Source organism: Astatotilapia calliptera, chromosome 9 (genome assembly GCF_964374335.1).
Source record: "Astatotilapia calliptera chromosome 9, fAstCal68.1, whole genome shotgun sequence".
NCBI lineage: Eukaryota > Metazoa > Chordata > Actinopteri > Cichliformes > Cichlidae > Astatotilapia > Astatotilapia calliptera.
In genome coordinates, this window is record NC_137430.1 from 30705028 (window position 1) to 30727747 (window position 22720).

General features: G+C 40.3%; 1 protein-coding gene across 4 annotated transcripts in view; it reads right to left on the reverse strand.

Annotated features, from left to right (window-relative positions):
• LOC113029449 (phospholipase D1-like) overlaps positions 1-22720 on the reverse strand; it is a 51510-nt gene that overhangs the window by 4936 nt on the left and 23854 nt on the right. For 3 of the 4 annotated variants that reach the window (XM_026180305.2, XM_026180307.2, XM_026180306.2), the window contains exons 2-24: positions 20109-20279; positions 19855-20018; positions 19065-19204; positions 18806-18911; positions 18638-18703; positions 18082-18140; positions 17760-17852; positions 16459-16611; positions 16227-16376; positions 13491-13574; positions 12883-12964; positions 12632-12742; positions 12358-12540; positions 11575-11794; positions 6901-7029; positions 6702-6820; positions 6413-6526; positions 5219-5329; positions 4861-4949; positions 3708-3821; positions 3386-3435; positions 2563-2697; positions 742-895 (exon numbers count right to left, since the gene is read on the reverse strand). In XM_026180305.2, the coding sequence (XP_026036090.1) occupies positions 742-895; positions 2563-2697; positions 3386-3435; positions 3708-3821; positions 4861-4949; positions 5219-5329; positions 6413-6526; positions 6702-6820; positions 6901-7029; positions 11575-11794; positions 12358-12540; positions 12632-12742; positions 12883-12964; positions 13491-13574; positions 16227-16376; positions 16459-16611; positions 17760-17852; positions 18082-18140; positions 18638-18703; positions 18806-18911; positions 19065-19204; positions 19855-20018; positions 20109-20247 (2765 nt within the window). In that variant the 5' untranslated portion in view covers positions 20248-20279. The remainder of the gene's footprint in view (positions 1-741; positions 896-2562; positions 2698-3385; positions 3436-3707; positions 3822-4860; positions 4950-5218; positions 5330-6412; positions 6527-6701; positions 6821-6900; positions 7030-11574; positions 11795-12357; positions 12541-12631; positions 12743-12882; positions 12965-13490; positions 13575-16226; positions 16377-16458; positions 16612-17759; positions 17853-18081; positions 18141-18637; positions 18704-18805; positions 18912-19064; positions 19205-19854; positions 20019-20108; positions 20280-22720) is intronic. The other variant, XM_026180309.2, reaches the window with a different exon arrangement.

Sequence of the window (22720 nt, forward strand, 5' to 3'; positions counted from 1 at the left end):
GAGCAACAACCTGCTTTAAAATCTTTACATTTCATCATAACATTAAACAACCAAGAGACTTAAAGGGTAGAAAATGAATATAATAGTCATACAAAAATTACACATTTACTTCGAGACAAACTTGAAAAGAATTTAAAAGGCAAATAAGGACTATGTATAAAAATGGATACAATATAGCATAACTTAAAGCTTAAAGGCTGCACTTCAGTCACATCTGGATTGTTTAATTTCAAGGATTGAACCACATATTAAGAAGCAGTGACTGTGTGGATGTTTGCACTATCACACCTCTTTATCTGTTCTCTGGTTTCTTTTTTTCTTTTTGAAAGACAACAATGTAACTAACTAATCAGGATCTAGATGTCAGTATGGATGCAGAAACTCAAGTCGTGCGTGATGTGAAGGGAAATTTCCAAACTGGCAGAGGTGTGCAGTCTGAGACTGTTTGAAAGTCTGAGAAGTTTGAAATCTGCACCCAGTGAGAGGTGGTGAAGAGCAGAATCCATGTCAGAAAACAAGGAGGTTAAGAGAGCAGTAATGCACTAATATTAAATGAATCTGAAAGAAGGGTTTTGCCTCAAACACGCTCCTTCAGGCTGGGACTGAACCTCCCATTCTTTCACCACGTTAGCGTTGGACAGCTGATTTGAGAATGTATGTTTCCAGTTATCATCATCATTAAATAATCAGTGTTTCTGTCAAATAAGCCTTTCTAATGTGTAATTGCACATTTTTCAGTACTTGAAGCACTCGAGCCGGAGCTGCAGGGCGTATTTTCCCGCCTTGTACGGCTCTCCGTCCATCACCGAGTCCACCATCTCCGAGTCCTCCACGATCACCGCCACCTCGCTGTCCCGCTTTCCCAGCATGCTCCGGTCGTTGATGTTGGCAGAACCTGAAGAAACCGAGGATCAAACCAGGCGTCAGGGGACAGAAAGCACCAGCAGGGGGCGCTGCAACACTGGATTTTAGACTGTTTAGGTTTCTGCTGTTCAGGCTGTTTGCAGCTCTCTCACAGCCAGTTTGATTGTACTGGAGGTTTTCACTTCACTTTATGTTAGAATCACATCCTAATCATAAGACCTGCAGCTAAACAAATACATTTCACTAAAACTACCACGAGACACTAAAAGACTTAATTACAATTAATTCAACAGGAGAGTTTTTGTTAAATAAAAGTTTACTTTTACTTTCTTGTGCTAATTCAGCTTTTTAGGGAAATGTTTTTCTTTTAAACTTGTCTTTGTGGGTGTGGGCAAAATAAAAGCACCAACTTTCCATTTAAAAACAGAGAAAAACGCATTTATTCCTAAATTTACTTACGATGCAAACAGCAACAAAACAGTCAAGACATCAGCAACATATCCTGACAGTATTATAGGATGCTGACACTGTTCAGTGGTCAAGAGTTACTGCCAACTGTCACCTAAGCTTAGAGATGATTCACAGAAAAGAGATCTTGAGATGAAGTTTGGAGGAGGAAGTTCTGCTCCCTCAGATTATCTCTTTATTCTGGCCGAGTATTTTTGTTATTTTAACCATCACTTCCCCACATTGTCAACCAATATTTATAATACTGATGTCACCACATTATCAGATAATTCTGCCTTTGAAATCTACTGTACTAACTCTCCTCCCCATCACCACCACATCCGTCCGGGTGTCAACGACTCTCAGATTATCCGTACACAACACTCTGGGCCTTTCTTATGAAAACATCTGAGAAACTCAATCATTGCCTCCCAAATTAACCCATCAGTCTCATTTTATATCTCGATATATAAAAAAGTGGCTTTAGATGACGCCACTTGTGGCCACAAGTGGTGCCCTCCCACAGTGGGTTTAAAACCTGAACTAAAAACCTCGAGATTTTAATTCAAGCGCCTGAAACTCTGAAACTGTCCACAGTAAGAAGGTAACATTTTTAAACAGCATCATTTAATATTAAAACAAACAAACAAAAATGTAATACCCTGCGTTTGGTTGTTTACATGAAATGATCCTGATGATTTTATAACACACAAACCAAGAAGTCAAATCTAAGGAATCCACTTCAGTAATTTCCTTAGATTCACTCATTTTTGTCTTTTACTTCAAACATTTATTTGCAAAAATAAGAAAACTTATTGTCTTTTACAGCTACTATGACATCAGTGATCAAAATAATGTATAAATTATACTATTTATTGGAAATTCTGTAATTCTGAATTAAATTATTAAAACTCTTATAGCAATTTCCAAATAAAACCAGAGTTGTGGAAGCACGCGTCTTTAAATGAACTTATAAACCGAATAGATCATCAGCTTCCTGTAAAGCACAGCATCTTCCACTAATCTGCACAAAAGACAAACTCTCATCAGAAACAGGTGTTTGATTTCATCTCTCTCCATCTTTGAAAACGGTCTTATCTTGTGGAAACTGAGTCGTGACTTTGTTTTGAACCATTTTAAAAACATCTAAAATCTTCTGACACGTCTCACTCTGCAGCTCTCATTTCTCGCTTCTCTATTATACATGTTCAGGGTGGAATTTAATTCCTATACTCAGTTGAAGCTGCTCACCGATGACGACGGTGTTGTCGTCCGCGATGAGCATCTTGCTGTGGACATAGATGAGCTCAGTGACGAGCTTCCCCTCCAGATCAGTGTGAGTCCTCAGACCAGCGATGGAGATGTAGTTTATCCAGTTATCTCCCACTGCAAGCAAACACCACACAGTTACAATCACATCAGTATTTTAGCAGTTTGGGGGTTTTGATCATTGAAATTGTATAGAAAGAGCAGAAAATCCACACCGTCACCTAGTGTTTGCTCATAAGGAACTGACTGATGCGCTTCTCTGGCTAATACTATCGAGTGAGTTGGTGATATACAAATGAAACCGAAGTGAGCGAGGGAACTACGAAATGTTCAAACTGACTCAGGTAAGAGCTTCATTGCTACAACTACAATTTACAGGAAAACATTGCTGAAGTTACTGTAACTGTAACAATCTACACTGTAACTGGAATCCCATTTTAACACGGCGCTGCAATGACTTGAATGGCATGGACGGTGTCATTTTAGGGATAAAAGGAGTTTCTGGTTACTACACAAGTTAGGACGTAGATTTCCCGCAGAAGTATAAACCAAGCTTTAGGCATTACTGCACAAATATACACGATAAACAGGATTTGAGATTAAAAGTCTATCTAAGATTCAGCTGACTGTAAATAAACTGCTTTTTTCAGAACTAATTTATTAACTTAACCCTACATATGTTAAAGGCTGTGACACAATGATGGAAAATACAGTGCATACAGTGCAAAGAGAGCTCATAGTCCCAACCAGAGCGGCTACGTGACACCCTGTAACCATCAGGGTGTTGCAGTTAGTGCTGACTTACTCTCTTTCTTGAGCTGGGAAATGATGGAGTGGTCTCCTCTGTTCATGGTCCTGCAGGGACAGAGAGACAGAGGAGGATTAGCAGCAAGTCCACATTCCACACAACACAAGGCTCTGTGTGTGTCAGCATGTTTGAACAGGAAGCGCTGCCTGTTTACTCAAGAATGTGGGCGAGAAAAAAATGCTTCAACAAAAAAAGGAACGGAGTGAAGGCACACAGCACCCACACACACGGCAGATCTAACAGGTGTGTGTGTTAAAAGGTAAGGTGTGGCAGTGGTTTAACGTGGCTCATTCTTTGTTACTTACAAACACACACACACCTGTAGTTGAAGTGCATGACAGCCTGGATGGCGCTGCCGCCTCCAGTGTTGATGTCTCCTTCAAAGCCCGGCAACAGCGGCGTCACCACATAAACACGATACGTTTTACCCGCCCTAAAAATCACACATAGAAAATCACAACATTTCAGTGTATTTATGAAGCTTTTCACAATATTTTAGACTCGTTTGTCTTTATTTGATGACATCCAATGATTGGCAGCTTTTCCCTCAACTGCAGAGTTCGCTACCAGGCTTGACACTTCAGGTGGTGATTAAACATCCATCAACTGTCCATCCGTTTGGCAACCTTATCCAAGATGCCATCAAACAAAGATCAGTGCCTCCAGGACCAGAACATCCGAAATATCCAATAGTTTGGTAGAGGGTTATATTCGCGCTTCACTCATTAAAGGCTATTTTAACGAGCTCAGTAACTTGAGAGGAGGAAGAGGTACTTCAGTCCTTCTAAACATGACTATAAAATCAAAACAATCCTCTAAATAACTGTACAACAACAAGCAGTCCGTGAATTTTCCAGAATGGACATTGTTCTTGTGCACAACTTTGACTTTGAGCCCAGGAAGTTGGTGCAAAAACGGATGTGAAGCATAAACTCAGATAAAAACGTATCTATGCGGGTAAAAAAACCCCACATCTGCTATAGTGTAAATAAAAAGATTTGATTAAGAATTTGAACTTCAGAGTGTGGCCATTTTAAAGATCTTTAAATGAATTATGCATTAATTATGCTACACATGTTTTCCTGCGTATGCATCCACTAAAGCTGGAAGGTTCATCAAAAACCCATCCTGGACTGTTTATAAACTGAAGCCACAGAGACGTCGGGGCAGGTTTGTGTTTCTGCAGGATAGAATAAACTTCCCGCCAGCAAAACATCACAGAGAGGAGAACCAAAAGGAAAGTATCCAAAGAGCTCTTTGACTGTGTCAGACCGAGTTCATCTGTTAAACATGTGGAAGGTACACAGAGCAACACAAACACTGTGTTTCTAGGAAATAATGTCACAATAAACCAGAGCGAGTGTCGAGTCCATTGGAGTGTTTTTACTCTAAACACACAGCAGCCACACAAACATCGACAAACTGTGTGTTCTTTCAGCGTTACGCTGTGTGCGTGTGCATCTGTGTTTTACCTGTACGCACGAATGATGCGCTCTGCAATCGCGTCTCCTATCTGGTTGAAAACATATTTGTTGTCGGCACAGCTGATGAAGAACTGATTCTGGGAGATAAAAACAGAAACATTCTTATATCCTGTACAAAGGTCACAAATATTTTCTGCACAGTGAAGAAAAGCGAAGTGCTCCTATGGATATCAAAGCTTCATGCTGCATACGCAGACCTGATTCTGCAAGAACATGAAGCCAAAATAAGGCTGAAGCTTTAAAAATCAAGTTGGTATCTTTCTATGTTGCAGCGTTTAGAAACAATTTCTACTTTTGTTGTTATACTTCTACTACAGGAAGGAGTTATATGTGTAAAAATGAAAACCTCTATGTAGATGAAGTGCTGGCTGTTCTTGATGACGTGGACGTAGGCATTGTGGATGGACTCTTCATGGTATTTGATGCCAGCAGACCAATCTGAAGCTGAGCGCAGGATCTGAGGGAACACAGATTAGCGATGGGAATAAGTCACAGGACTCTGTTTCCTGTCACTCAGAGGAAACTTCACAGACAAGATTTATTACCTTTTTATGTTTATTTCAGCTTTTACAAAAAAGTTGGAAACTGTTCCTTGTGAACATGTTTCTATATTTGGTTATCAGCTAGTTGGCATTCCCATTTATTCCCATATTTTGATTTTATTCTGCTCAATTTTTCAATGCTGAATAACCTGATGTGGGTTAGCAAATAAATTACAAACAAATAACTATGTAGAAAATTTATAACATTTTTAACATTCCTTTTTTATGTTTTGGGAACCTCTGAACTGTATCTCAGATGATGTTTTGTTGGTTTGATTTCAGTGTGATCTTCAGCAGGTATTTTGCAGTTGAACGTGAAGCAGCTGGAATGAGAGTCAGCACCTCCAAGTCTGACCTTGTACAGTTTCCAAGTACGAGGTCTTGGTTCTCTGCCAGAAAACAGTGGATTTCTACCTCTAAGTTGGGGAAGAACCCCAAGCAAGGACAATAAAGATCTTATTCACAACTGATGTGATCCTAAACTGACCACAAGACAATGCAGTCAAACTCTACGAAGGTTATTTGATATGAATCACTGAATATTATCTTCATGGAAATGAAAGGATGTGTGTGCAAAAGGAATCGTGTACAATTGTACAATCTACTGTACAATATGAAGCGCCTTGAGGCGACTGCTGTTGTGATTTGGCGCTATATACATAAAACTGAATTGACTTGAATAGAAACATAATTGGACCTAAGGCAGAGCTCTGGGGGACGCCACGTCAGTTCAAGTGGCAAAGTTCTGGCCTAATAATTATAAAGCTCCTGTCTGAAAAGTGAGAAACCGGCTGATCCGGACACAACAAACTACATAATAATGTATATTACAGTATATAAACCAATGTTTGTAGCTTCAACTTTTTACAATTAATGTAAAACTAATTAATTCACCGAAGATTAAGGCACATAACTGACACCAGATGACTATTAGCTAAGCCAGCAAAAATAACAACAACCCCAAAATAGCCTACTTGGGGGTTAGTACCTCTACTAACCTGTACTTTGGTGGGGATGCAGTTGGGGACTTGGTATCGCTGTTCTCCAGCAGTGGTGTGAGACTTGGGCAGCAGATATGGGTATGACAGGGAGCGGTACTTTGGCTTCACAAGCTGGTAATGCAACAGAAAAGAGATCTCATCAACTTTTTCTTCTACAGTCATGAAAATCAAGCAGACTTTGTTTAGTGCAAGTCAGTTCAACCAGGGATCACATAATTTTTGATCACAACTTTCACAGTTCTGTCATTTTTATTCAGACTGAAGCAGCAGCAGCATGACCCCCAACCTTAGTGAAATTCCACCGCTGGATGAAGTGTCTGGCCACATCCCGAGCTGCTTTCCCATGAACCACTGAGGCGATGTCATGCCAAGGCATTCTGGGAGTTTTGTGCCTGTCTATGAAATCTAAAGAAGCAGAAACAGGAAGTTCAGACCTAAAGAAAAGCATCCTGCATCAAGAGTGAGACCATCAATGATGTGCTTACCATCGAAAGGCTTATCTAGCTGAATCCAGTCCTTGTGCACAAAGTTGCAGTAGTCTTTCCCGTGCCAGAATCGCGTGTTCCCATGCAACTCTCTGACCCCCGCAGGCTCATTTTGCACTGGGTCAGAGGCTAAAAAACAATTGATATTGATCAATTATCTATCATCAAAAGAAGACAATGAACTATTCTTATAAAAGCTATTTCAGTGAGTTCACCCAACCTGGGGAGTTCATTTTTGACCAGTTCTTATTATACTTATTTGAAACCATTATATGGTCAATATACAATGATAACAACGGTCTCTTCTTTGAGCATTTCAGTTTTCCTGATGTTGCACCTGTGCTGTTTAAACAACGCACCATTTTCATGGTGGGATTTTCAAAGATACTGCTGCTGACAAAAATACACATCCAAGCACACACCACAGTTAAACTGTATATCAGAGATGGATGGAGTCAGCACGGTACGTGAGATTTATTGTCCAAAGTGATACAAATAAGGACCATATTTTAATAGTGGCCGTGGATCAATAGAGGCCATAAACTGATCTGGAAAGTGTTTACTGAGGTCATAGATCAAATGAAAAGTACACTTTCATACAATCAAACAAAAAAAAAGCCTGCCATTTAAAAATAGTTTTAATACCTTTACATGAGCATTGGCTTTTTATTAAATTATTAAATGTTGTTTATGTAGCGCCAATTAACAACAACAGTTCTTTCCAAGCTCCTTAGACAACAGTCACCTGAAGTCGTTTTATACATTTTTATGTGGGATAAAGATCCCACAAGTTGGACATGGACTCTTTTAACAAGCATGTAATCATTACATTAAAAAATAAAACCACCTAATTTAACACACATATCTCTTTAGGCCTAAACTGACAGTGCCAATAACACACATTCAGACACAGCAATAGATGATGTTTTTAATACTAAATGTGTTAGTCTAATGTGGTTGTATGGGGTCTGCACAGCTATTAAGGATCAAATCAGCTTCTAAATGGTTTTTCTCCCTCTGCTTGCTTCTTACAGTCTTTGAGGCTCAGGACCAGCACAGCACACATTACATCAAACTCTTACTTATCAAACTGAGTCTAGAAAAGCAGCTGCTGGACAGAGAGACATAACCTGAGTGGGAAGTATTTTGGTTTTCCAATATATTAGTAATTGTCAGTGACAATTGCTAATAACTGCAACTGTAATTATACTGCAGATCAACCTGTTTTACTTCTTGTTTCATTTGATCTTTGCTTTGGGGAACTTGTTTCTTTATTGATCGTTTCCTGCCTTCTGATATTAGAGTTGCGTTATGAGTGCACTATGCAGTCACTGATGAGTTAATTCCACAAGACATCCTGTGTAAGTAAATACAAACAACGACAGTTTAATCTGCATTTCTTGAAAAATGATATCGCACAAACTTAGTTTAGAGCAGAGGTGTCTACACCAGAGGCCTGATAATGAACTAATCACTGGATTCAGGTGTGTTGACTCTGGGTGAGATCTAAAACCTGCAGGACACCGGCCCTCGAGGCCTGGAGTTACCCAGCCCTGGTTTAGAGGGTCCACACTGTCTGCACAATATATAATGAAGTCTGCAAGTTTTTGAACAGTTAAATTTGCTTTGTGTCCAAATTATTATACAAATAATCACAATGAAAAGTTCTTGAACATAGCTCTTTTTAAAAAATATGCTTTCCTGACATTAATGTGTGTTGGGTGGTGGTCAGGGCTATCCAGACTGACAGGTGGGACATTGAATGTCGCCTCTCCGGTGGGGAGGGAGCCTGAGATTGTCTACTTTGAGGTCTGTTCTACAGCAAATGCAGGAAAAAAAATGTTTAAGAAAGCAAATGAGTTCTTTTTGAATGATACTTGTATTCAGTGTTATATTAATATAAATGCTGTACTAGAAATTTCAAGGATGATAAAAAAATAATGTGATTTTTTTAAGTAAGTTAGCACAAATTATTTTTTAATTTAGTAGAACTTCAAATGATTATCAGAGGGTAAACATTTAGTATTGTGCCAGAAACACCTGGCTATTCTTAGTACTGTATACCTGCAATGAACGTTATCTTAAGTAAACTTCACTTTGTTTTTTGAGGCAATGAGTTTGCATAGTCTTTTAAGTTCTGGGAACTAATTCAATTTTACAGTGCAGCTTATCTTAGAGAGCCATGGAGACTCTGTCAGTGATATATGGGTGTTGAAAATGCTTCAACAGCCATTTTAAAGACATGAAACAGCAGCTGGAAGGAGGACAGGGCATAGAGGCTGCAAGCAGACTGAACTCCACTCACCCTGTTTGCACTACAATCACTTCACCTACCCGCCAGGCTGGAGGCTCATTTCAAAAACATATTCATACGGTCAACTGTATCAGATGTGCAAACAAAGAGAAGAAGCAACAGCAGGGGTGATTTTTCTGCCCTTATTGTTTAATTTGCATCACGTTCCCTGTGATATGACATCAGCAGGATTAACGTAGATGAACGTGGCAAACAAACAAAATGCCTCCTGCAGCTAAAAACACAAAGCCTGCAGCAGCTGTTTTACTGCAGGAACGAAACACGCTCAGAAACGTGTTTGTTTAAAAAAATAAATAAATGGAGTGAAAGTGATTACAGGCTGTGGTATATCATTAAAGGGAAAATCTGAAACAGGCCACAATCAGACTGAGCTGTGAGTTATTTAAGAGAAGGCTGGTTGATTCCTTATCATTAAACTCACAAATACACGTTTTCACCCTCTGTGTGTGCGTTTTTTCCCCTTACTCCCCCATTTCTTAGCTTTTTTTGACGTTTATGAATGTATTCATGCTCTCAGCTCACTGCGTGTGCAGGTGCAATGGACTAGATAACAGCACTGAGAACCTTTGGTCGTTTGATCAAAACGTGTTATTGCATGCCCTTGTATACAGCCCCACAATGTTTCTGTTTCAATGTCTCCAATGCATACACCATGTATATAGTTCACTCACATATATGTATACATGTACACATACATATTGCTTTTTATTTTTCCCTCGTTGTATATTGTTTTCTCTTTTTTTTTTCTTTTTTTTTTTTTTTTTTACTTTTGCACCTTTGTAGTCCAGCTACCCAATTTCGCTGTGCAAGAAACTGCACAGTGACAATAAAAAGCTCCAAGTCTCTCTAAGTCAGTCGATCGGGAACATTAAACTGTGACTTTTGAGTGAGATTTTAGTTTTGTTTAGAAAATCAACGGGACTTATGGTTCACATAGAGGCCCGTTAGGTGGAAGCATTAAATCAGGTCTGTTAATGCTTGCTTGTTAGTGATAACTCATACAGTAGCGACTGCATTGGCACACAAAAATTTCTACTAATTGTTTTCCTGGTATAACATTTATTCTTTTGATTAAATGTCGTGTCTTAATTAAAGTTAAATAAAAAAATAGAAGCTTAGATTGACCTTTGACAAACAGAATCAAATGTCAGTCAAGCTGAAACCACAGCAAAGCACACTGCAAAACAGGCGATCTAGCAGCCACCCTGCCTCCAACTCACCAGCCTGGCACAGGCCGAGCGGTATGGCCACCCTCGGCTCTGACAGCCTGCCGGGGATCAGAGCCTGATGGCTGCTGATGCTGTCAGACCAACCTAAACGCAGCGCCCATGAAAACACACATCAAATCACCTTCTTCCCTCTAAGCAGGAGCATTTGAGTTCATGTTAATTAATAACACCTCATTAATTACAGGTTAATTTCAGCTGTTCTTGATGCAGTTCTGACGGCCACATAATACGAGAGACTGACGAGACCGAGGCAGATAAAAAAGCATCAGCACGAACGCCACCATCAAATATGATGAAAACAATGGAAGAAATGTTTTAATTTAACAAAAAGAGAGTAAAGAAATAGCTAACAAGAAAGAATGCATGTATTGATTTAATAAAGATAAACAGATAATAATAAATGTTCTTATTAAAGTAATAGAAAGAAAGGAAATAAAAAAAATAAATAAAATAAAAGCAAGGAATAAATAAACCTAGTAAAAATTTACATTTTAAGATGAAATGTATTTAAAAGAGATTAACATAGAAAGACAAAAAACAACCTAAACTAATAGTTTTAGATTCATTTGTCTTTAATTCCTGTTTTCTATTTCATTAATCTTTGCAAAGTTTTATGGGGGCAAAGCTGATGCTTTGATTATTGATGATTACCTCACTCTGTCACCTATCATCTTCCATAGCACTGTCATTCCCAAAATGGCATGAATCGTACACCAGTAACACACAGTACTGTTTACCTAACCCATGTGTCGGCAACCTCCAACATCAAAAGAGCCACTTTAGATCATCCTATGAAACTACATTTAAAAAGAGCAGCATGTGATGGAGACATGGAGGCAGCAGATACCAATATCATTAGCCGATAGAGTCCCATGTGGCTCACAGTCTGTCTTACCATGCCTAAGCTAACCTAAACAAATTGTATCTGTTTCATCAAAACCATGTGAAAATACTGAAGGCAAGGATGAAAACACAACATAATTTAAGCGCCGGTGAGCAAAAATCTTTTATTTTTGCAGAGACACACACTCTGCACATAAAGTTTTTTAAAGTGAAAGTACACCCATGCACCCTGACATAAGCGTGTTCTGTGCATCTGCTGTGTTGTGCATGCACTTTTGCAAAACTCACACTCTTCGTGCTCCAGGTCACTGTCGCTATCGGGATGGGCCAGCCCGTGTTTCTGCAGGTGTCTTCTGATGCTCATCCTGGTCCTCCTCAACCTCCCGTGACTCTTTAGCCTTGGCTGGTCCATCGAGTCTGCCACAGTGAATACGCCTTTTCCGTTGCTCTGGGAAAACGTACCACTGCCGTTGGCTTGGGCAGCCATGCTGGGAGAGGCAGCTGCAGCCTAATAAACAGTAATAAAACAGATGTATTATCACTCTTGTGCTGCTTTCTTTAATGTAAGTCTGATCCAGTTAATTCAGTTAATTTATATTAATTATGACTATTGGGTTCATTTTTAGATCATTTTCCCTCTGTTCTTTTTGGGTTTTTAATATTTTTTACTAAGAAAAGTTTTTAAAAAGTTATTCAGTTGATAGAAAGCTTGGTTAGAAGAAGACTTTGAGCAGCAGATCACTCTATCAGAAACATAAAAGTTGGAGTAGGCATTTGTGATATTGTGGCTAAGAGTGTTATTAATTTGAGAGGCCCTAGAATGGTTCCCTGGGGAACACCCTTGGTTATAAGGAGGTTAATTAGCACCTAATATCAGAACATGGGAGGAGGGTTCTAAACACCTGTCTGGGTATGTTTCTGTGCAGGGTTTTCTCAATGTGAGCAGAGCATTAAATCCTTTAGTCTATTTGAAAGAAACGAGATAAGTATCTGTGGAGAGTGATGATGGGAAAATAGGTCTATAAAATGTTTTGATTCTTGCACAAAGTGACACTAAATTGAAGAAGTAACCTGCTCCAAGTGAGAGAGCGTCACACTCCCAACATCGGTGAGCCGGTGTTCCCTGTCATCCCAACGTCCATAAGCAAGGTCAATCCCACCCACAAAGGCCACCGACTGATCAATGACGATGATCTTCTCATGATGCGCCCACAGGTACACAGCGGAGGAGACGTGGTCTGGGTGGCGCATCACCTGGTGAACAAAATATCCCAAAATTTAGAGAAGAAATGCAACGTTTCAGCCATTATGAACCTGCAGAAGGCCTTTACACTTGTGTACTTGCCTTGATGTTGGGGTGGAGGCGCAGCAGTGTTCTCTTGCTGTATCCTGAGTTAATGCCCAGAGCTAACTCCACCTCCTTGTAGAGCATCACAAAGATTCGAACTCCTTGTTGCTGTGGAGGAGAGCAGGGAAACAATGAATCAGGACACAACCTTAAATTTAGGGAAAAATACTTTGTATTATATCAATATGGAGAAATTGACATGACAGCTTTACTTTTGCTATAAAAACTAAGAAAAACGTCCTTCTTACCGCTTTGCGTTTTAGTATGCAGTCGAGACGCCATCGGTTTCCTTCAACAACTGGCCTTTTCAAAAAGATCTCTGGACTCAGCCTGCGGGACGAAACAGGCCAAAAAGGTTTTTCCCCTCAGTTCACTCTCACTGTTACGCTTCCTCCTCCTTTCCTTTCATTCATCTTTTCTGTTCCTTACTTTGCTTGTTTTCTGGTTTCCCTTTTCTCTTTCCCTTTACTTCCTCTCTAGCTAATCCGGAAGCATACCAGTAGACTTAAAACTGCGGACTCCGGCCTCCAGGATACTTGATTACACTTACACACACTTATTTTTTTATTTTTTTATATACATATATATATATATATGCAAGTAAAATGTAGTATTTTTGTTTAGTGGTAAGACTGATTTATAAAAACAAATACTGTCTGTCTGTGTGTGTGTGTGTGTGTGTGTGTGTGTGTGTGTGTGTGTGTGTGTGTGTGTGTGTGTGTAAGTAACAGTAGCTAGACTGTAACTGATCTATTTGACCAGAAACCTCTCTTAGAGGTGACCGCCACATGCACTCAGTGCACTATGAAACACACACACAGACACACTCACAGCTCTGTGTGCGCTGAACACTCACCACCAGTCGGTGATAAAGATTTCCTCCTTGGCTTCTTCGAGAGCATTGGCCACATCCTCCATGTATGTTTTCCCGTTCACGTACCTTCAGAAGAACCACAAACAAACCCACAAATTACACTTCAATCATCGCCTTCTCAAAATGGGAAAATCAGTCCAAAACAGTTTTTTTTTTTTAAATTTCATATTAAAAAGTACAAAAAAAAGAAATAATCGAAGGAGCACAAGACAAGACATCCATGAAATCTGTTTTTTTTCTCCCATTCAACACTTTGTTTATTTTCTTTCCTACTGTGAACAACAACACAGAAGGCATCAGAACTAGTTCACCACATATAAAATATTCTGGATTCTTTTATTTTGAAGGTGTGCCCTTCATAAACGGAATTGTCCTTCCTTTACTTTGCACTCCAACTCATTCCAAACTGTCTCAGCTGATTTTAACCTGGGGGATTATGAGTTATGAGTCGAGCCTGGAGGGGTTTCTAATCAGGGTCCTGATGAAGGGTCCCACTTATCTATAACCTGACTGGTCATCATGTTGCTGTAGGACAGGGGTGGGGCAACTCCAGGCCTCGAGGGCCGGTGTCCTGCAGGTTTTAGATATCAGCCTGGGTCAGCACACCTGAATCAAATGATTAGTTCATTATCCGGCCTCTGGAGAACTTCAAGACATGGTGAAGAGGTAATTTAGCCATTTAGATCAGCTGTGTGGGATCAAGGACACATCTAAAACCTGCAGGACGCCGGCCCTCGAGGCCTGGAGTTCCCCACCCCTGCTGTAGGATGTTGTGGAAGCCATGCATGCTGAATTAAACTGCAACACTATCCTCACATCTCCTCCTGCATGTAATTACCATCTGTCCACCTTCTCTGACAAAGACACAGCTGCGGAGGTTGTGATGTGTCTGCTGCTTTAACTCGCTGAGATTGACTCTTATTTAAGTTGCTTTTATTTCTATTTGACTCGTGAGTGGAGTGCTAACTTTTTTATTTATGTAGGAGGAGTGAATCAGAGTAGGAATAGTTTTTTCTTGTGCTATTTGAATTATAACCTGCGACGTAGCCTGACGTGCACTTCTTGCCCTCCCTCCTCTTTGTTCCCTCTCCCTGTCACACCCTTCCTCATGTCCTTCCTCCAACTTCACTTCTTCGTTTTTCTCTCTCTCGTGCACCAGGTGGGAAAACTTGCTGATTGCTCTGTCTTCTGTTTAACAGAGAATGGGAGCGTGTTCTCATCCCTCCTCAAACCCAGCTGTTCCAGCTTTCCCTGACCTTTGATCCTGTCTAAGAGACAAAACAGTTTCTGCAGGAGGCTGTAAACATGTTTACTTCTGCTGTAAAATTAGGCATTTTAACATGGGAGTCTGTAGGGAACTGACTCACTTTTGAAGCCAGCCCCAGTGGACATTAGAGGACCTGCAGTTATTGGAACTTGAGCACTAGGTTCATTTTTCAGCCTCCGAGGTTTCAGCTTTAGCCGTCCTCTGGTTTCATTGCAGTGTTTGATGCTTTTTGCTCTTGTTTGGACAGAAAGAAAAATGAAACGAACACTTCTCCTCTCACTTTTCAATCTGTCCATTGCCTGTTGAATCCTTATGCTCTTGACAGCAGGCACACACTCACTCACAGTGTGTCTCACAGATGGTATAGGGTTCCCCAGCGGGAGGACAGGTGATGAGCAGGTGAGTCTCACTTTCCCTTGCTTTGTGTCGGGTTACTCCAGCGCGAGACACACATTTGTGCATCTACCTTGTGAGGATTGCCTCTTACATAATGCTTTTTCTTTGTGTAACCTCGCAGCTACAGTCTTTAAATCTCTAAAAGTGGCTCATCACTTTCTATAAATGTCCTCATGTTTAAAGTCTAAACCTCAAAGCAGTTCCCACAAAGGCAGAAGTACACAAACACACACTAACCTGCACACTGTGCCAGCTGGACCGGGTATTGTCTAGACTTTTTTTTAAAGTGATCCTGCGTCTGGTGATTGGCACTAAAGTGCTTCAGTTTAAGGTTAAGAGGAAGATGTGAGGCTGTTTTTTACTGCTTGTTAATAAATAAAAGAAGCTCAGTTCATACACAGATCAGCTCGTATCCATTTAAGTTTAAATCTCTAAGTTCCAACTGTGTCTGCTTGCTGCCGAGTTTTAAGTTGCCTGAAGCATCAGCGTCACAGCAGTGAAGAAAAAACTGACCTGTATCCACATCTTGTTCGCTTGCTTTTATGGAAACTGTACTGTAATGCTTTATAATGGCAGTGGATTTTACCCGCTGTTATCCAGAAGTTCAGTTTAAATGGTGATGTGTTCACTTGCAGCTGAACTTTGCAGCCTTCACTCACTCTTTCACTTGAGAGCATCATTAAATAGCATTTTAACAGCTCTGCATTCACTTTCTGTATCAGGCGCTGAGAGCTTTCCAGTTATGATGCATTTACCTATTGCAGCAGAATAGTGATGTGTGTTTTGGAGGTATCCATTACTGAGGTTCTCTTATATTTTTAAACTGAAGTAAACACAGAACAACAAAGAACTGAAATAAAGAAATCGTCTAAGAGTCTGTCAACAAGATCGGCCCGATGCACAGTCCACAAATGTAGATCGGTGTATCCCTAACTCGGTCTAATGTGACTCAGGAACTGAAACTACTTTGACTAGAAGTGATCTGAATGTTAAATAACAGGTTTTAAGGTGTCAAATGTGAGTGTAACTACAGCAGAAAGAGTAAGTGTGGTTACCATTTGGCAGGGATGTTCACTTCCACTCTAGCGAAAGATCCAAAGCGGTGATCTTTGAGGAAGGCTGAGCCATTCTTCTGGACAAAGCCTTCAATGGACTGACCCCACCAGCGGGCATGTCTGTAGCTGTTGCACTTGAGCACCAAAGACCTGCACAAACACTACTTCAGTTTCTGATTTTCTTCAAGCCTTAAAATATTGAACATAAGCAGTAAAAATAGCCATCGCAGACCTGGAGAGACTGTCCACACGGACGCCGTGTTTGGTATCCGTGTCCTTGGAGTCCATCTTGATGCCAAACTCTTTGTCAAACAGCATTACAAAGGAGATGGCGCCTGAATCCATCTTCATGTACAGCAGAAACGAGTCCTTCACCACCAACCAGCTGCACACACACACACACAGGCAGTATTTTAAGTAAAAGTTTTTTATTGTCATATACTTCCTTAAACACCATTTGGCTTATGTAAACATAATGGCTCCCCTTTAAAATAAATACATAAATAAATAAAGCTGACGAGCTTCTTAGATTCAAAATGTTTATCTGTTATGATGGATCACGGCATTTTAAAAAGGTTAAATACCCCATTTGGCGTGCCACATATTTAACTGGTTAAATGTCAACTCTTCCTACTTGTAATGAACCAAGCAGGATGGTTCAGGAAACCCCCTATGAAGCGCAACAAATACACAGAGCAATGTTTCTAATATTAATATTCTTCTGTTCACCATTTCACACCCAGGAGTTCATGCAATTAGTTCCTATCCTTGCGTGATTGAGTGTGGATTTGCATTTAACTTATGATGCACATCCTGGGAATAAGATGAAGGATTTAAATAAAAAGAATCAAAGGTGAATTCTACTGTTTGCTAAAGAAAATGAATCTAAAGCTAAATGGAAAGAACTTTACTGTTTTTGAGTCAGTCAGCTGTGGCAACACTGACGATCCTAATCAAAGTTTCCTCTTGTTGTTTAGTGGACTTACCTGTTAACCCTTCTTTCCTGCCATTAATAAGAGGCTCTGTTAAAATGACGTGTCAGCATTTTACTCCGTATCCAAGGCATTAACGATTCTGAACTGCAGTTGTACAATTTGCAGACCGTTACAGTGATTTTAACACTAATTTCAAGTATAAATCTAAGGAAGGTTTGTACAGATAAGGTTCCAGATAAGATAGCATAACATAAAACATTGCTTTAAATGCTTTATATTTAAATCTCATCTTCAGGACGTTTGGTTTGTCAGCTACATAGATAGATTCAAATGTTTTTCTTAAATCGAGTACTAACTTTTCACTTCAGAACCCCCAAGAATTGAACCCTTTCCTCAGATTAAACAGCCAATAAATACAGCATTGCATCTTCTGCATAGACGAGGTGATGCACCGGTAAGATGTCTCTAAGCTTCCCCGTCATTTCCTGTTTTACCCAAGCTGCTGTGTATTTGTGACATATCACAAGCTCACATTGAAAATGACCAAGACTATTAAGGCTAAGCAAACATCCTGTAAGAATCCTGATTATTTACTGACCGTTTGGACCAGCGGTAGCACATTCTGCTGCGACCACAGCAGTTCATGCCGGGGATCCGATGGCCGCCGGATCTCTTCAGCACCATTCCCTCTCTAAAAGACAAAAGGACAGTTCATAATATAGAAAAATACTTAGAAAGGACTGGTTAGGAGAACCTTATTATACAAAGCAAGACAAGATTAAATATTTTGCCATCAACTTTAACCTGCACTCCCCACCTACACCATCTTTGAGTAGAAATTTCAGAATTTCACTGGATATATTTCTTAAAGTGCAAGATTTCAGTGAAAAATTGACACATTGATAACAAATGATTCTTACAGTCCTTTTGGTCCCAGGTCGTGAATGAAAGACAATTGACTAACATCAATGAACTCCATCTGAAAATCAAGCAAAAATATTTATAAACTCACTTTCACAAGATTGTTGTCTACTTATCATCTTCTAAGTTGACCTGAAAAGGTCGTCAGTGTTTTCCAAAATATATTGAAACCTTTCAAGGTTAACTGTTATGCTTTTCTCTATTATGTACAGTGTTACTACAGTGGATGTTCATATTAAGCATTGCCAAAGTTTTTAAAAATGAAGCTCGGATTCCAGAATACTCTAAACACTCAGTTTCTTTCTCTCTTTTTTAACCCGGTCATGTTAGATAAAGAAGCCCTGCCCACTTCTTACTTAAACCTGTTTGCAAGATGTAGCCAATCAGAAGTTGGCTTAGAGGGGGTTGGACCTAAAACTGAGGGGCCAAGTTTAAGGTAAGAAGGATTATTTGGAACTGTGAATTATGCAAAGTGACTCTGATAGAATCCAAAAACAAAAACATGGAGCTGAAAATGAGCAGAATGTAGTTACTTTGTAACTTTTGTGTCCTTACCGTAGCGTGGTAGTTCCTATACATCTGCATCGCTAGCACAGTATTCAAGTAATCTTCCAGTTGTTTCTAGATCAAGGAAACAATGAGAAATATTCAGTACAATTTAATATACGTAGTACATAAATCTGGTACCATAAAATTAAATATCGGCCATCAGGAGCAATTTACCCTTCGACTGGAAACTCCTCTGTCCAGTTCGCCATCGCCTCCTCTGGGGAGTTCTGGGATCTGGCTCACCTCACTCCTCAACGGTATGTTCCTCTTCACCGTGTGACTGCAGAGAGAGAAATAAAATAAAGTTTTGTTAGGAGGCTGTGTGTTCAAATCCAAGAACATGCAGTGGAAATACAGGCAGAAAAATGAGCTCTGCAAAGCACAGTGAAGATAAAATATGAACTGTGAATAGGCACAGGAGGCACTGAGGTACCTGCGTGGAAGTGGAATCTTCATGAAGGTCTTGTATGTTCTCAGTTCTCTGTGGAGATCGATGAAGTGCTTCTCCTTCCTCTTCACCAACCATGTAAACTCTCCATGTTTCATCTCAATTTTATACACAGCTGGCATTGACTGCACACACAGCAGGGCCTCCAGTTATTTACATTCAGTGTTTATCATTTCAAAAAGCTCATCAAATAAATGGGATTAAAATAAAGATTGGGATTTAGTCTAAAATTTTGACATCATTTCTTTTGTTTCTGGTTGATAAACTGCCAACTTTTACTACGTTGTTGGAATCTTTAAGTAATCGAGTCACCTGGTTTTCCTAAGCAGCTAAAAGTTTCCCTGGAACTGGAATAATGACTTCTTCTGCTTTATCCATGACTGTAGATGCCATCTCAGCTGCTGCTACACCCAACCTCAGCTACATCAAGTTACTAAAATGGACCTTTTCAGTGCATTTTTACTGCTGGTGCTTTTAAGAGCATTTTAATGGACAGATATTCACCCATCACCTATGTTACAGTATTGGTAAGTAAAACTCTGGTACCCAGTTTCTTGCTTAGCCCTAATCAGCAGGTATCTGTGCCTGTGTTGCATCCACACAATATACAGATGCAGCTTGCTAACCATCTAGCTGCAACTTAGCACACCATCCTCTTCTACAAATATAGTCCCTTCTGGCTCAAACTGTGACGTCACAGTGGCTACCTCCATGTTTCATGTATAGTGTACGGCTAAATGCATTTTCTTCCCTACAGTGACAAAAAGCTCTTCACCTTGTTGACGCTCCTCTGCGTGGTGAGGTTGAAGCGGTCCTGAACTGAGGTGAAACGCTCCACCTCCAGGATTTTGACAGTGATGGGAGAGGAAAGGTAGACTTTGGCCTCTGTCTCCTTGAAACCCACTGTGTTGTAAATCTCTTTAAAAGGCAAACCCTCTGCTATTGAAAAAAATATAAACAGTTACACAAACAAATCGCTTACACAACAAGTAGAGAAACACCTGTACAGAGTGCAGTGATGGCAGGTACCAGGTGCATTGGTGTCTGTCGTGTCATAATCTCCATCGCCTAAATCGAGATCGCGGGTGTCCAGATTGTCCATGATGTCGCTCATATCACTGGCAACCAGCTGCAGGGTGCTGGACGATGGCTCAATCTGCTGCAGCATGGCTAGCACTCAGTCTGGAGCCCGGGGCTCACCTGGCAGGTAATGAGGGAATATGGTGGTTAAGTCAAAGATAAGGAACAAAACTGGATGTGGTCATCTAGAGTAAAACAGATCAGAATGTGCCAATTAAACTTTTAGATTTTAAAAGCAACCGTCTCTGTGGATAAAACTAGCTCTAAGAATCCTGTTCTGATGTGTTTTTAAAACTCTTTATCTGACATTAATTGCTTATTACAGACTTCAGGTTCAGTTGCTGTGGGGGAAAAATAATCAGGAAGCCTTGAGTCTGGTCTAAACCAACAGAGAAACATTTGATCTCAGAGTCAACATGTAACCACTCGCTGCTTGTGCACTGAAAAGAAATGTCAGGGTATCATTAACGGCAGCACAGCGACCAACATCAGAGCGCTCTAAACCCATTACAGTTCCTGTCTGACGGTCAGTTCAGTTCATTAAATGGATCATTTCATGTTGCCTGAAAAGAACTTCAGGTGAATTTCTTAATTGGAATTATGCAAAATTCCCAGTCCACATCCCAAATTTTGGATGAGTCATCCAGCCAACATGACAAGCTCACTGGTGTGTTTCACCCACGCACAGCATTTCTCTTCACATTCATGTTTCTGGGTCAGTTTGTGTGAAAATCCTCTCCAGTGAATCCTCTTCATTCATGAGTGCACACGTGAACACCACTGATCCCTTTTTGTTTGTTTTTCCTTTTTTTCCCCAACTCTTGCTCCGCATGCTAAGACATACAATTGTACAGGGGAATATGTGCTTCCTGTGCTTCTCCTCTGTTAATCCTGATCTTTGGATTAGTGTCTTATGTGAGGTTAACTGCCGCTGCGGGAGAATAAAGGAGGAGGAGAATGGACCGGTAGGCTGTAGTACAAGAAAGGGGATTAAAGAGGAATCCAGGAAAAGAAAAGATGTGTATAGAGGTTAAAAAATGGATAAGAGCGCTTATAAGAAAGCACGAGAAAAGGTTTCTGAAGTAAAGCAATGCTTTACCGTGTGGCAATCCTGAAATCCTGACTGACATCACTGATATAAACATCCACATTATCATATCCAGGTTCCATCTATCTGCCGTTTGGAGCTGAGTAAAGCCCACTTAGATTAAAGCTGTAATGTTTAAAGATCTTTCAGGTGAAGTGTGAACTTTATTTTATCAGGTGATCAGCCTGTGGTCAGAGGATTGTTCCACAGTCTTGATGCATGCTCAATTATCCAGGGAAGGACATCCCGAAAAGTTGATTCTGTGCATTTGGATGTAATGCTACGTCCAGATGAACAGAATCAACCTTTTGGGATTGTCCCACAGATTTTTTTGCAAACATTTTAGCAATGATGACAGATTAACTGTTGGGTTTAGGTCACACGAATCAAAATCAGATATTTTCTCTCTTTTAGCTCAACTTTTGGTCTCCACCACATCCTCAGGCTGAACACTGACCCCCAACTCATGTTCCAACCGTGTCTGCTTGCTGCCTAAAATGAGATTTGTTCAATAAGAATGAAAAATAGTATCGTTGTGGGCTATAAAACTCAAACATTGAACTGAAAGATGCCGTAAATCTTTCAGCATGCTGTAATTCTATAAATATCTTGATGTGTGCTGAATTGTATACAGTTTTCATGTGAGCAAATAAGAATTAAACACTAGTTGACATTGACCTCCAGAACCACCACAGGAGCCCCTAATGAATTCTCACAGTCTCCATAGCTTTTAATATACCCAGCACCTTGCTTTACTATGATACATATGACATCCATCCATTTTCTGATGCTTAATGGGTCCAGGTTTTGGAGGCAGCAGTCCAAGCAGAGATGCCAAGACCTCCCTATTACCAGCCCCTCCTCCAGCTCTTCCAGGCGGGGGGGGAGGGGAGGAGGCAGAGGTGTTCCCAAGGCAGCACAGAAACATGATCTCCCCGTGTGTTCTGGGTCTGCCCCGGTGCCTCCTGAAATAACAAGGTGGTGTCCCGGACACATCTTAGTCAGACGGCGAAAACGGGCTCAAAAAACTCAAGTTAGCTCTTTATATGCTTTCATTGATTTATCGTCGTGATGCATTCTCAATCATCCAGGAATCTCCAAATCTCCAAAAGTTGATTCTGTTCATCTGGACGTAGCGTTCTGTGGGAGAAACGTTTCGTCACTCATCCAAGTGACTTCTTCAGTCTCAGCTGACTGCAGGTTTCCCCAAATATTATAAACACTACATTTGCATAATGACTGAAACCAGCCCACTGAGGGAACAATGGGCTGGGGGGTCAGTTCCTTAATCATAATTATGCAAATTCTCATGACCATTGATCAACAATCACTGACCAAAACTCACTGATCAATGGCCATGAGTACCATTCACAGAGAGTTGGGGAATGGCTGCAATCACAGCATTGTAAGATGGCGAAAGATGTACCCTTAGGCTCCCTCCTTGATTCAGAGATGGTCTTTCCCTTTTCATGTA